The 15,793-nt window shown below is 36.4% G+C and overlaps 1 protein-coding gene and 2 pseudogenes across 1 annotated transcript in view; 2 read left to right on the forward strand and 1 right to left on the reverse strand.

The window, feature by feature from the left end:
- The window catches only part of LOC148003236 (rho GTPase-activating protein 20-like), a 163,893-nt gene that overhangs the window by 87,561 nt on the left and 60,539 nt on the right, over positions 1-15,793 (reverse strand). The window contains exons 7-10 of the mRNA XM_087568224.1: positions 11,621-11,662; positions 10,924-11,005; positions 4,958-5,035; positions 3,285-3,348 (exon numbers count right to left, since the gene is read on the reverse strand). Of these exons, the coding sequence (XP_087424350.1) occupies positions 3,285-3,348; positions 4,958-5,035; positions 10,924-11,005; positions 11,621-11,662 (266 nt within the window). The remainder of the gene's footprint in view (positions 1-3,284; positions 3,349-4,957; positions 5,036-10,923; positions 11,006-11,620; positions 11,663-15,793) is intronic.
- LOC148003237 (thioredoxin-like protein 4A pseudogene) lies at positions 12,760-13,005 on the forward strand (annotated as a pseudogene).
- LOC148003238 (N-alpha-acetyltransferase 11-like) lies at positions 13,083-13,703 on the forward strand (annotated as a pseudogene).

Raw genomic sequence — 15,793 nt, forward strand, 5'->3', positions numbered from 1 at the left:
CTTTTCCTCCTCTTCCTCCTCCTTCTCCTCCTCCTATTCCTCTTTTCCTCCTCTTCCTCCTCCTCCTTCTCCTCCTCCTACTCCTCTTTTCCTCCTCCTCCTCCTTCTTCAGGATAATGTAGACTATAAATACTAGAACATTAGAACCATTACAGGGATACTATAATAAATTAAGCTGAGAACTCTAAAAATAATGAGGAGAAAATTTTCAGTGTATCACTTTGTTTAGAGAATATAGACCTAAGAATGCACTGTGTAGGGGGACTTTGGCTGTATTCTTCTCTATCCATTTTAAGACATGCCTGTTGGAGTATTAATACCAATAATATTTTTACATCATAAGAATCCTACTTCACCGGGGTTGGGGATTTAGCTCAGTGGTACAGCACTTGCCTAGCAAGCGCAAGGCCCTGGGTTCGGTCCCCAGCTCCAAAAAAAAGAAAAAGAAGAAGAAAAAAAAAAGAATCCTACTTCACTCCTCTAGCTTCATATTAAGCAATTCAAATATTTCACACTGCATACATAAAATAAAACGAGCACTAATTGTCTTCACAAAGATAATTGTGATATCCTATACTAGCAACTTAAAAGCACAATGAAAACCCATATCAAAAATAAGAAAACACACTAAAGAGAAGCAGACAACAGGAAATAATATTAAGTCTGAAATCAATTAGAAACAGAATCCATAAAACCAAGATCCTGTTCTTTGAGAAAATCAACAAGACACATAAACCTAAACTAAAAGTCTCAGAAATAGTATGCAAATTAACAAAATCAGAAATGAAAAGGGAGACATAATAGAAATTGAAGAAAGTTAAAAAAAATCATCAGGCTTTACTACAAAAGACTATACTTGACAAAGCTTGAAAATCTACATGAAATGGATGATTTTCTAGACAGATACCACATACCAAAGTTAAATCAAGATCAGATAAACTAATCAGTCCTATAACCCCTAAGAAAATAGAAGAATTCATTAAAAACAACCAGCAACAATAACAGTAACAAAAAGACTAGGGCACAATGCATAATTCAGTGCATAATTCTACCAGACTTTCAAATAAAAGCTAATAGCAAAACTCCTTAAACTTCTCAAAATAGAAACAGAACTACAGAACTTGCTGGTGAGATTGTAGAGAAATGGGAAAGCTCTTCCATTGCTGGTGGGATGGCAAACTTCTACCACCACTCTGGAAATCAATCTGGCTGTTCCTCAGTAAACAGGAAATAGTTGCACCTGAAGATGCTGATATACTGGTCCTGGGCATATAGCCAAAAGATGCTCCACAGTACCACAAAGATGCGAGCTCCACTACGTTAATAGAAGCCTTATTTGTAATAAGAAGCAACCCTGATGTCCTTCAACCAAAGAATGGATACAGATAATATGGTTTATTTACACAATGGAATACTATTCAGCTATTAAAAACAAAGGACATCGTGAAATTTGCGGGCAATTGCATGGATCTAGAAAATATTCTGAGTGAGCTAACCCAGACTCCAAAGGACATGAATGGTATATATTCATTCATCAGTGACACTACACAAAATATACAGAATATCCATGACACTAAAAGTTAAACCATAAGGAAAGCCTAAGTAAGGATGCTTCAATCCCACTTAGCAAAGGGAAATAAATAACCATGGAAGGCAGAGGGAAGGAGAGATATGTGTGAGAGTGGAATGGGAAGAGAACAGGTCAGGATCAGGTATGGGAGAGACATGAGAGAGGACAAGGGACCCAAGAGAATGAATGGAAATATACAGCAATATCCCAGAGACATGAGATAGGTGTGCTCCCAAGAGTCAGGGTAGGAAATTTTGCCAAAACTCAAAATCACGCAGATGTAAAATTTGAAGAGACCACCTTTTTAAATCACACAGGACACCTGTGGATGGATAGGGACACTAACACACCTACAAAACTTTCAACCTCAAATTGCTCCTGTCTAAAAGAAATGCAGGACAAAAATGGAATAGAGTCTGAAGCAGTTACCAGTCAGTGACAGGCTCAACTTGGGATCCATCCCATTATTAGGCACCAATCCCAAATATTATTACTGATGCAAAGTTGTGCTTGCAGCCAGTAGCCTAGCATGGCTGTCCTGAGAGGCCCTGCAAGCAGCTGACTAAAACAGATATAGATATTACATCTAACCATTGGACTGAGGTCAACAACCCCTATGGAAAAGTTGGGAGAATTGAAAGAACTGAAAGGATTGGAAACATCATAGAAAGACCAGCAATATCAACCTGGACCCCTGGGAGCTATCACAGACTGAGCCACCAACTAAAGAGCATACATGGGCTGTTCAGAGGCCACAGGCACCTATGTACGAGAATGTTTTCTTATCTGGCATTAGTGGGAGAGCGTGCTCTTAAGTCTGCAGAGACTTATGTCACTGGTATGAAGGTCAACTTTATTGGTTAGAGCTTCAAATTTTCAGTAGCTTTTAAAAGATCAGCTTTGCAAGAATACTTGGTGATCTCAAATTTTTAATTCTTATTCAAACTTTTCTGATAATTTTATTACTATTATTTATTTATTTGGCAATAATCTAGTGAGAAAGAAAAGAAGGCAACAAACAGAATAGCTGTAATTAAGTCAGGTTGTCTCCAGAAATCAGAATATGATTTCATATTCAGTTGCAGAATTATTGGTCATAGGAGATGTGAACTGAATATTTTACATGGATTCGGAGAAAGGGCTATATTTCTAATATTCATTACAAAACAATCTACGTAATTTGGAATAAATAAAAAAGTGAAGATTTTACATTTTAGATTTAAACTTGTTTCTCTGTGTAAGTCATTCACTCACATATATACCTGATCTCCATGTTAGACTTGGTGTCTGTGCAGGTCAGATGTGGGAATTAGATCCCCTGAAACTGGAGTTATAAATGGTTGTGAGCTACCATGTGAGTGATGGAAACCCTTGAGATATATAGCTAGGAAGAGTTTCTGTAATGATCACCAAATGACTTTTTTAAATTGTTTTCTCCAGAAACAATATGTCTAGAGTTTTATTTTGTTTGCCTTATCAGGAAAATTGTTTCTGAAACAGAAAGCACAGAAAAATTCCTGCATTCTAAGGCTGTTGATTATGAGGTATTAAATTGTATCTGAATGTTATATTAGTAATTAATTATGATTTAAATGAATGAAATTATATTTAAGTCATTCTGCTTTAGTGTTTATTCAAGTTTAAGACTAAATAATGAAAATAGTGAGGATTTACCAAACTCAGCTAGTCCCTCCTTAGATTTCCCTGTTATTACCTTGGAGTACTCTTGGAGCTTTCCCAGGGCCAGGACAGAACCACAGTTGGTAATCTTCAATGTTCTGGGAGGCAAAAAGAACCAACCATCACAAATAAACTGACATCAGAGTCTTGAAGAGTCTAGCAATTTCCTTTACTTACTATTTCTAGCTCTCTAGCAGGGAAATTATTTAAACCAGTATTAATGATATTTCCTCTGACCACAGGTTTGAGTAAACGGGACTGATTTCAGGAGAAAATCTTTGGGTACTTGCCTTTCCTCTTGGAGGGAGCCTTGATCTACTGATCCACAATAAAATAAGAAGTTGCATTCAGCCATTACCACTAACCAAGACAAATAGTATTATGAAATTTCTTACATCTGTGCAGACTGTGTGTGGTATATTGAATTTCGACTTAACATGAGCACAGAACCTAGTGTCCACAGAGGCATATACTAATGGTGGCTATGATGAGTTTAGCAAAGTTAACATTCAAAAGATATGATAACTTCGACAACAGTGAACACAAGAGTCAAAAACAGAGAGTCTTTGAGGGTGCCTAGAAGTGAAAACAGCCTTTGGCTTTCATTGAGAGATGTCCAGTCTGTGGAGATGAAGGACATGTGTCTATCCTGGAAAATAGGCCTGATGCTGAAAAGAAGTTCTAGAACATAATTACTGCACACAGTGTTATGGATCCATTTGAAATAATCATCTAAATAGAACATTCTGTTGAAATATTGAGCACCCTCTAGGAGTGGCTCTAACTGGAGTTATTATTAATTTTATTTTCTTGTAGACTCCTATTTAAAACCAATGACATTGTCCCATAGAGTTTTTAAGTGTTAAACTAGCAGACAAAAAGCACTCAAGCAGACACACCACCAAATACCCATTTACACCCCAACATACATGGAAAGGTGATAATGAAACAGAAAGAGAAAGAGGGTGAGAGAGAGAGGCAGACAGAGGTAGAGGGGCATAAAGTTAGAGAGGCAGACTGACATGTGGATTCTCATTGTACAAACTCACAGAAAGAGATAGACAGGGATGCATAAACACAGAGAAACACACACACACACACACACACACAGTTACAAAGAGATACACATGCACATTTAAAAATAGAAAGACAATATATACACAGATATGTATGCAGAAAAGACATAGAAATGTAGACTCATTCATTAAAGATTTATTAAAAGTTAAAAATAAATACACTAGAACATGTACAGTTACACATCCACACAAGAGAAATAAAAACAAGAAGAAATGGGAAAGACTACAGAATTACATACAAAATAGGCAGTATAGCCTAATTAAAAAAAAAAGAAGAAAGAAAAAAATATTCCCTCTAACATTGGCGTCCTTTAAATTAGGTGTGAGCATATGACAAATTAATCACAATTTATTACAGTAGATATGTATTATCTAGTGAAACTACACATACAGCTCAAACCATTGGGCTATGAGTTTCATTTCACATAAAACTAGACACAAATTCAAGAAAAAATGTCACTCAAAGGACTATTATTATGCCTTCAATAACTTCTGATTAAAAAAGAGGCATTTGTAAAATGATTTGTAAATGTATCATGATCAAATTTCATCTGTATTTACACATTTCCATATATGTGAATCTCAAAAGCAAAATTCAATTTTAACTCAAAATAGATTGAAAGTAACTTACATGCTTTCTTATCATTGGTAGTAACTTGCTGATTATGTCATTCACCATATTGAAGTTTGTTGCTGTTACATATAGAGGCTATAGAATGCACAGAGAGAAAAATGCTATAAAATAACCTGAAAGCTCATGAATACAAAATTAATATGATCTAATCATTATTTACAATTTATAATCTGTCACAACTCCTCTAATGTATAACTTATTTTCTTCCCATAGGCTAAGTCTGGAAGACACTCAGTCTACCATATTTATTTTAGAATTTAGTTCTTGGGTACTGAAAAATCAAACATAACTGTAACAGGTTGTGTATGATAAAGGGTGACTAAGAAGCCATGGGTGCTAGAGCTCAGCATCCTGATTTCTCTTTCATTATAGCAGAACGTAGTCAGGGAGAGCACTTAAAAAGAGAGCAGAGACATTTGCTTCCTCTCCAACTGGACTTCCATCATTACAGCCTTACTTCCATGTGCTTCACATGCACAGTTCTAGAAAAACGAGGTTGGGAAGCAGCGCAATTATTTTTATAAAAATTAAAATTAGTGAGCACTCATCATATCAGGGTTTGTGAATACTTAGATGGCATACAGATATAGAGTGTTGAATTCTTTTATGGTCATAGATCTAGGGATCCAAAATTAATATTTTAGAAACAAGATCCCATTTCTTAACACTCCCAGGAAAAAACAAGATACTTGTACTATTAGCTCTCTACTGCCTCTCACATTTAGAATCTGCCCCAGAGACCTAGGAAGACAGCAGCAAGAATATAGCTGAAATCAAAGCATAGTAATTGGACAAGAAACTACTGATGTACTGGAAATCTAATAAATAACCAGACAGTGAGTAGATAAGTATATTTTTATGAAGTTAGTATCTTCTAACTTCTATGAGGATTGTAAGTATCTAAGAAACAGTCCCTTAAATAAGAAACACAGCACATGTGCTCTCTCCCTATCCATAACAACCTTGAACCCAAACCTAAGAAAACCACTTCACAAGCCATCTCTTTTACAGAGGTTTCATTCATTATTTTTTAATTTTTACTTTTTATTAATCAACTGCTATGCATAATGTATTACTTTGAAAATAATATAAGTGTCTGTGTCTGTGTGTCCATGTGCGTGTGCCTGTGCGTGTGCCTGTGTGTGTGTATGTGTGTGTGTTTGTGCATATGTTTGAGTGCTTCTGATGATTCATCCAAGACCCCAATGTTACATTTCAGATTAGTAGAATTTTATGAAAAGGACAACTTACACTAACTGACTTTGTATCTTTTTATGCAGAGGCTAACAATTATGCAAAAGCATCTTAGAATAGACCAGCTCTGATCTTGTGGTTGGAATGTAACAAGAAAGGAACAAATTTAAGGTTTTGTTCAGAATGTAAAATTAATCACCTATGGGTGAAAATATAGATCAGGGCTCAGAAATCATACATCCCAGAAGGAAATAATCACCTGCAAGTTTCCTTCTTACACCAATATGGCACATTGAAATATGTATATATATTCATAAAACACATACTCATAGGAATACACACACACACACACACACACAGACACACACAGAGACAGACACACACAAACACGTAAGCATAGAACATTTAAAGAAAAGTAAAGCTTCTGATATTTTGATGAATAACTGAAAACATTGGTATAATTTTAAGACAACAAAGTTTTATTATAAAGAATTCTGCACATGAGATAGAGTAATAATTCACATGGGACTTTAATTCACATTATTGAAAAATATTTGTTTTCAGAGCATTAGAAACATATTAATGTCTAATTAATGATTGCAAAGATGTATACATCTCTTTCTGATGGTGATTTTCTTTGTAAAACAGATTTCAAGACAAAGAGACTTTTTAAATAAAATATTTCTACAAATAACGTTTTTAAAGCATGAAAGTTAAAATAGAACTGGTAGTTTTATTATATATACTAAAATATTTCTTGACTCATGATGAACCACAGAAATGTATACAATTCTTAAGAGAGAAGATCAACCTTAGAATAGTTCACATGCTCCTTCTATGAGGAATAAAATGTTTTAATTGTTCAAAGACAAATAAAACATTTAATGTAAATATATTTGCCTATACCTTCAGATAGAAATAATAACTGTAAATATTGAAATTACATATTAATAGACTAAATGTGAAACAGTGAGGTGATACTATCACTAACAAGGTATGAATTTTAAAACAGATTACTAAAATCATGAAGGAATGTAGTAAAATGCTGTCCCCCAGCCATGGCATAAGCATTGACTCATGAGGACAGTGCAGTTGTTTTCTATACAATGCTAAGACCAAAAGTCGATATTTTATACATTGGTAATTATTAAAGTCAAGAAAAGGAAAGAACATGAATATTGGGAAAGGTTTGGGGATATCTTGTGATTGTGCAGGTGATTTGGCATTTCTATACTTACATGAAATTATCGAGTAAAGATAATTCTAAAATCATCTGCATCTATCTATTTTAAAATATAAGCAGTGTCTTAGGGATCTACATTCAATCTTAAGAGTAAAGAAAAAACAAAAATTAGGTGGAAAAATCCTAATATAAAAATAGGATTAAAACATTTTCCTAATTTATCCATAGAAAAACTTTACAGGTTTATCTTAAATGTAATGAAATACATTGATGATTCAAAGAATTTTCAAACTATAAAAGAAAAGGCTAAAGTAGAAACAAAAAAAATCAAAGAAAACTAATAAGAAATTGATATATATATATATAAAATATATATATGAAGAATTATTTCTGAATACTGACTAGAGAATATGGAGAAAGAAAATAAGTGAAGATATTTTAAAAAGGTAGAAGAATGTTTTGATGATCTGATATTATCTCTTCAAAGACAAAAATGAAATAAACATATAACATGAATAAAAGTTATCTATTAAAAATTATCTATTACCAATCTTCTGAACTACACGAAAGGTTTTTAATAATTATGGTAGGATAAAATTTTAAAGCACTAGAGTCGTGGGAGAGAATTAGTAAAACTGTTCATGTTAAAGCAAATGGATCTAAATCAGAAAAGTGTACAACGCTGAGCATTTGCCACAGCTGAAGTCAAAGAGCAGAGGCAAGAGAACATTTCCCTATGGGAGGTTCTGCTCTTCTGCTCTTCTCTGTCCTGAGGACACATATGGTTCAGCCAAGCTAATGAGTGTTCCCTGATTTATGTCACTGACTCAAAATCTATTTTATACTATTTTTAGTTACTGTTTCGTGTAATGTGGACCTGGTATGAGTAAGAAATTGCTTGGTGATCTAAAATATCTTCATTATATTCCCCTTTGTAAGTCTAGTGCAGTGTCCACAGTGACATGTTAGAACACTGACTCTAGGTCCATTTTGTACCCATTAGCATTTATGAAAGGCAGAGAGGTGGTGATCCCTGAGTCACAGTCTATTCTGCTTTACAGTAGGAAATGTCTTCAAAGTTCTACATGTTACATAGTACTTAAATTTTTTATCTGCGCTTAACCCAATACTGGAAAGTGGACAATAATATGAGCCTGAGAAAAATAGACAATTATTCAATAGATATTTATGTTTATCTCAATGATAGAACTACTGTATAGTATTGTGAGGTTGTGAGTTTTATCCTAAACACCATACACAAACATGAACACACACACACACACACACACACACACACACACACACACACACCCCACTGTTAAATTTATAAAGGTAATTTCTGAACAGAAGTCACATGCAAAGATACCCTCATGACTAGATTATTCAAATAAACATGAGGATGAAAGCCATGACTTTGTAGCTGGTATTCAGAGGAAGGTACAAGGATGCATAGTAAGAGACTTAGAGAACGAGCACAGAATGGAGGTAAAGAGCTAATATATCATTGAACACTTAGGTATGGAGAGAAAATGTAATGCTTTATGCTAATATTATATAATAAAAATAGTTTACTATTCATAAATATTTTAAAATGAATAAGGAATAGTGGAAACAACACACAAGTCTATATATAAGCAATAAGGACTCAGGAGGGGGCAATTTTTTTTGTTTCTTTTTTCTATTCTAGCTCTTTCTTTCTATTTTTTTTTTATTAACTTGAGTATTTCTTATATACATTTCAAGTGTTATTCCCTTTCCCGGTATCCGGGCAAACATCCCCCTCCCCCCTCCCCTTCCTTATGGGTGTTCCCCTCCCAACCCTCCCCCCATTGCCGCCCTCCCCCCACAGTCTAGTTCACTGGGGGTTCAGTCTTAGCAGGACCCAGGGCTTCCCCTTCCACTGGTGCTCTTACTAGGATATTCATTGCTACCTATGAGGTCAGAGTCCAGGGTCAGTCCATGTATAGTCTTTAGGTAGTGGCTTAGTCCCTGGAAGCTCTGGTTGCTTGGCATTGTTGTACATATGGGGTCTCGAGCCCCTTCAAGCTCTTCCAGTTCTTTCTCTGATTCCTTCAACGGGGGTCCTATTCTCAGTTCAGTGGTTTGCTGCTGGCATTCGCCTCTGTATTTGCTGTATTCTGGCTGTGTCTCTCAGGAGCGATCTACATCCGGCTCCTGTCAGTCTGCACTTCTTTGCTTCATCCATCTTGTCTAATTGGGTGGCTGTATATGTATGGGCCACATGTGGGGCAGGCTCTGAATGGGTGTTCCTTCAGTCTCTGTTTTAATCTTTGCCTCTCCCTTCCCTGCCAAGGGTATTCTTTTTCCTCATTTAAAGAAGGAGTGAAGCATTCACATTTTGATCATCCGTCTTGAGTTTCGTTTGTTCTAGGGATCTAGGGTAATTCAAGCATTTGGGCTAATAGCCACTTATCAATGAGTGCATACCATGTATGTCTTTCTGTGATTGGGTTAGCTCACTCAGGATGATATTTTCCAGTTCCAACCATTTGCCTACGAATTTCATAAACTTGTTTTTGATAGCTGAGTAATATTCCATTGTGTAGATATACCACATTTTCTGTATCCATTCCTCTGTTGAAGGGCATCTGAGTTCTTTCCAGTTTCTGGCTATTATAAATAAGGCTGCAATGAACATAGTGGAGCACGTGTCTCTTTTGTATGTTGAGGAATCTTTTGGGTATATGCCCAAGAGAGGTATAGCTGGATCCTCAGGCAGTTCAATGTCCAATTTTCTGAGGAACCTCCAGACTGATTTCCAGAATGGTTTTACCAGTCTGCAATCCCACCAACAATGGAGGAGTGTTCCTCTTTCTCCACATCCTCGCCAGCATCTGCTGTCACTGGAGTTTTTGATCTTAACCATTCTCACTGGTGTGAGGTAAAATCTCAGGGTTGTTTTGATTTGCATTTCCCTTATGACTAAAGATGTTGAACATTTCTTTAGGTGTTTCTCAGCCATTCGGCATTCCTCAGCTGTGAATTCTTTGTTTAGCTCTGAACCCCATTTTTTAATAGGGTTATTTGTTTCCCTGCGGTCTAACTTCTTGAGTTCTTTGTATATTTTGGATATAAGGCCTCTATCTGTTGTAGGACTGGTAAAGATCTTTTCCCAATCTGTTGGTTGCCGTTTTGTCCTAACCACACTGTCCTTTGCCTTACAGAAGCTTTGCAGTTTTATGAGATCAGGAGGGGGCAATTTAATTGTAGTAGTAATACTTCACTTGGAAATATATGCTGTTGGAAACATTTGGTTCAATTTTCAGTGATATAACAAACAGTATTTCCTCTTTTTTGGATCTCTAATACATGAATCAGTCTTGTTTCATGTTGCTCTCTACACATCACATATGAGAGTCCTATGTCTGCATTGACTACAGATATAATTTCCACATAATACTGTCTAAATTCTCTCCCTCAGTTTCTCTGTCCCTCTGTCCCTCCCCCCTTTGTCCCGCTCTCCCCATCCATGCTCTTCTTATGTCTCCATCTTCCATTACTTTACAAACTGTCTCTCTCCTAGTCATGAACATAGAATATTAGTTTTGGTTTTATATTCACATACAGTGTCACAGCATGCAATGTCCTCAGTGAATATCTGCATGGGAAGTTCCGTTATGTTGTGTTTTTTGGCTTCACGAATGGATCTGTGAAATGCAACAAAAATATACAATACAGCAGGATTAATTAGGAGCTTATTTCAAGGTAATCCCTGTTAATATTTTTTTCAGAATCATCTTAAATTTCAATATAAGAAAATAAGATCAGCAATATTCACTATTTGACTGGTGAATACTCAAAAATGCTTCAAAAACAGATATAGTCAGATAATAACACATTGACCTAAGTAGTATAGCCAGTCCTCAAAATGATGTGCCTGAAACAAACAGAAGGATAGAAATTTGCTTGAACTCAAAGGAGGAAGCAGCAGATGGTTTGAATGTGCATGCCAGAGTGATATCTACTTAGTGGAATTTAAAATAAGACTTGAGAGTACTGTTTACTCTAATACAAAGAGGAAATAATAAATGCAGAACTTCTGAAAAAAATAAATAAAAAATAAATGCAGAACTTCTACGAAATTAAATAAAATAAGGAATGGACAGGAGAATGCAAAGCATTTTCCATTGACCATCTAATTAACAACTGATTTCGAGACAGAATATCAAATATATAATATATATATATTTTATATATATATACATATATATATATCATTCCTGTATCACCAAGGAATTAAAATATTAACACAAGTAAAATACCTTTGTAGAAAGAAATACCACCAAATGGTCTGTTCCATGGAACTGTGAAATTGAAAAAAAATTGAAAAAATGATAAATGGTAAGATTTTTAAGGTTATTATGCATAAAAATATCTTACGTCTGTGGCCATCAATTATGGTATAGGTATATTTGGCAGTCTCTACATGATTCCACCTCTAAATGATCTAATTTTTGTACTGTCGTGCTGTCATGTGACACTTTACCATCCCTAAATATAATATTTGATAAGAGAGAAACCCTAAGCATTAAAGAACAATCTTTTGAGATTTTACTAGAGGAATAGAAAACATTCAGAGAACAAAAGGTGATCTTCTCCTTTGTCAGAGTCTATGACAAATGCTTTTCCATGTAAAGAGCAAAGTCACAGAGCCTAGAATGCTCATAAAACTAGTGTTTGTGTTATTTGAGTCAACTGTGTGATGACACTAAGAATTTGGATAGAAGAATGAAGAGCTCAAATTTGGAGTATGCATGAATTTTCACGTGGGAAAAAACTTGAATTTTGGTGTATGTTTGATTAGAGCAGAAGGCACATGCTACACAATCTCTGTGATTCCATCAACTACACTCAATATAATATCAATATGCCATGAGCACAATGAAAGATTAGAATGCAAATTTGAAATTTTCCTGAACTCAGAAAATTATACCTGACTCTGATGGTCTTGTGACACCAGTCCTTTTTAATTGACTATAAAAACCAGTGATATTCTGCTACAGAGACATTCAAATACTTGAGTATTGCATGAGTAACTTTTCATCATTCAATTAAAATACTAATGTTTAAGAAAATGTGGGAGTATATAAAGTATTTTTCAAATTTAATTATACTACACAATATTACTGGGAAGAGATAAATCTGTGTACTTTTAAAACACAGATAAAATCAGATCATTTTGGGAAGAAGAATGTCTAGGATAAATAAGATCTTGTCCTGTCCACATTCTTAGAAGACAATGCACCTCTGTCCTGCCCCATGGACCTTGTGGAGTCTCGAACATCGCAGATCAAAACATAAAGCGCGCTGGTGCTGAGTGGAGGGCCCGTTGGTCCGGCCCTGTGGGCTCACACGACCTTAGAGGTAGCTCGCGAGGTCCTGCTGCGCAAGCGCGTTCAAGATGTTGTCCATGCTTCTGCATCTACACAATGGCTGGCAGGTAGACCAGGCAATCCATTCAGAGGAGGACTGTGTGGTCATCATTCACTTCAGACACGACTGGGACCCCACTTGTATGAAGATAGATGAAGTTCTGTACAGCATCGATGAAACGAAATGGAAGATAGTGAGAGATCTTCCTCATCTTGTATGAGTTCCGTTTGGATAACCCAGGTGTCTTAAAGCAAATGGTGCTGGTGTCGCTTGTGCTCTGTGGCATCCTCTCTGATTTTCCCAAGTCTGATAGGGTTTTCTGCCGCCAATAGGAACATCTGCTGGGCTCAGCCATATGACCTAATGAACATACAACACTGCAACCTGCTCTGCCTGCCTGAGAACTACCAGATGAAGTACTACTATCATGGCCTCTCGTGGCCCAGCTCTCCTACATTGCTGAGGATGAGGTTGGGAAGATTGTGGGTTATGTTCTGGCCAAAATGGAAGAGGATCCTGATAATGTCCCTCATGGACACATCACCTCATTGGCTGTGAAGCGCTCCCACCTACGCTTTGGCCTGGCCAAGAAGCTAATGGAGCAGGCCTCCCAGGCCATGACAGAGAACTTCAGTGCAAAGTATGTCTCCCTGCATGCCAGGAAGAGCAACCGAGGAGCCTTGCACCTCTGTTCCAACACCCTGAACTTCCAGGTTAGTGAGGTGGAGTCCAAGTACTATGCAGATGGCGAAGATGCATATGCTCTGAAGCGAAATCTCTCTCGGATGGCAGCTGGTGCTGAAGAAAGGCAGATATGTGGTTTTCGGTTCCAAGGAGAATCAGGGTAGCACACTTCCTGGTTCCGAAGAGGCCTATCAGCAGGAGAACCTGGCTGGAGGTGATAGTGGCAGTGATGGCAAAGATAGCACTGATGTCCAAGACAACTTGCAGACCTTGGGGTCCGCCTCTTAGAACCTGCTTGAGCACTACAGGTCCTCGTATTTTAGTCGTACTGTTCTTGGTAATCTTGTTCTGCAGTTCTGTGACCCGAATGGCTCTCCTTTCGATGCTTAGCAACCTTCTGCATAACCTGTGTTATCATGGAGGCACACCTGGACACAGAACCTGTTGTGCGGGAGTCAAGGAGGCCTGAGGACTGCCATGCAGCGCCTTTCTTGGCTTCTTCATGCTGCCATCAGATTCTGTTCAGTACTGTACTGTTTCTGTATATCCTACAGGTTTCCAAACCCTGGAATGCTAAACAGGAAGTGGGGACAACTTGAGAATACCCCAGCGTCCTGCATTTGCCAGTGTTTATCTGGGTTTTCCTTGGAGTAAAACCGTCAAGCTAGTCCTCATGCCCTCTCCCTTGTGGGGAGTTACCCGCTCTTGCTTTCTGGGGAACTGCCTGGCCTTGCCCGCACTCCTTTTGAAGAAGAATGCTCTCTTTCCTAGTGGGAGACGATGATAGGTTCTGGACTAATACGGGAGCATAATTTGTAGATCTTAAGGAAAGGACAAGCAGAAATTAAACTGCAATCTCTAACCTGAACAAATAAAAATATAAGGAGAACAAAAAAACCCCAAACAAACAACAAAACAAAAAACAAAAACAAAACAAAAAAACATAAAGCACCTACCTACATGTGGAAATGGATATAATGAAGAGTAGAGAAAATCTAGGATCGTCATAGAAGGGGGAAAGTTGAGTTGGCATCCTGTACACAATCAGACTAAGATTGACTCTATTTTTGCAAACATTTTGGGATGATGAAAGCATTTGGTGAAAGGAGTTACTAGATACACACTCTTCAATGGTCACCAATAGCCATAGCCTGATTATTGTTTTCTAATTGGAGAATATTAGAATGAGTATACACATTCACTGGGAAGTGAATTACACTCCATTAATTTGACCCACAATTTCTGAAGTTATCATCCTGTGATCACAGGTCTGAACTCTAGGTCTTACCGAAAGGTGTAGTTGGTGTTGTGGTAAAACCAAGTTCTTCCTGCCCCAGAGCAAAAAATGACACATCCATTGCTAAATCTAAGCACAGCGGCATTTACAGAAAGCCACCTGTATCAATATTTCTTACCTGGATTTAGTTAAGGAGTAACTATATTGCTTTGTTTTTTTCCCATAATACACAAAGGAAATTATTTCAAGATTTTTTTTAATTAATTACATGGAAAAATCTTTCCAGAATAAGAACAAAAATATTGTTTGACTTAATAAAATTAATTTTCTGTTGTCTATCTCCCTGTACTGAAATAGTCAATAACCTCATTCCAGTACCTCCTGTAGAAAACCCGCAAAGTACATATCACACAAGTAACCAAAAAGGCGATCCTTTTTTCCAATAATTTAGCCAAATAATTAGAATAATGTCTTCCTATCAAGCATTCTGATATTATTAGAAGTGTTTTTAAGAAACAATAATCTTTGAAGCATAAATTTTCTCCTTTTGTCATTCTTTTTCTGAGTAATTTGCTCTCCGAGAATTATACATTAAAATACAATGCATTTGATGATTTTTTTGTCACTTTTCCCTTCCATTCTATCTCCTGACAGATCTCCTCCCCACACTCATGATTTTTTTTTGTATTTCTTTAATGATGGACCTAATATTATCTGGTGCATTTGCTGTGTAAACCTAGGTATTGAACTTTCCTTCAGATAATCATGAGCTAATATGTGTCTACATAACTGAAGATAATGACTCCCTCTCAAATTCAGGGGACAGAATATCACAAGAATAAATCATGGTTCAAAAATCCTGTATCTAAACCTTTAATATTCAAAACATGGGAAGACTAATTGCACTACAGAGAAAGATTCTTCATATAATCAAATGTAACATACTATAGTTAAAATACAAGCCATCATGCAACATGTACTTCAAGATATACATACACACATGTCTCAATAATGAGATGTTTATATTTACATTTTATATTCACCATTTAAACATCTAAATATATATGCATATATAAAAATCAAAATTCCCAAGAAATGCTTGAACCTGAAACCTCTAATTCCAATGTCTGATAAGACATAA

Source organism: Rattus norvegicus, chromosome 9 (genome assembly GCF_021556685.1).
Source record: "Rattus norvegicus strain SHRSP/BbbUtx chromosome 9, alternate assembly SHRSP_T2T, whole genome shotgun sequence".
Classification (NCBI taxonomy): Eukaryota; Metazoa; Chordata; class Mammalia; order Rodentia; family Muridae; genus Rattus; species Rattus norvegicus.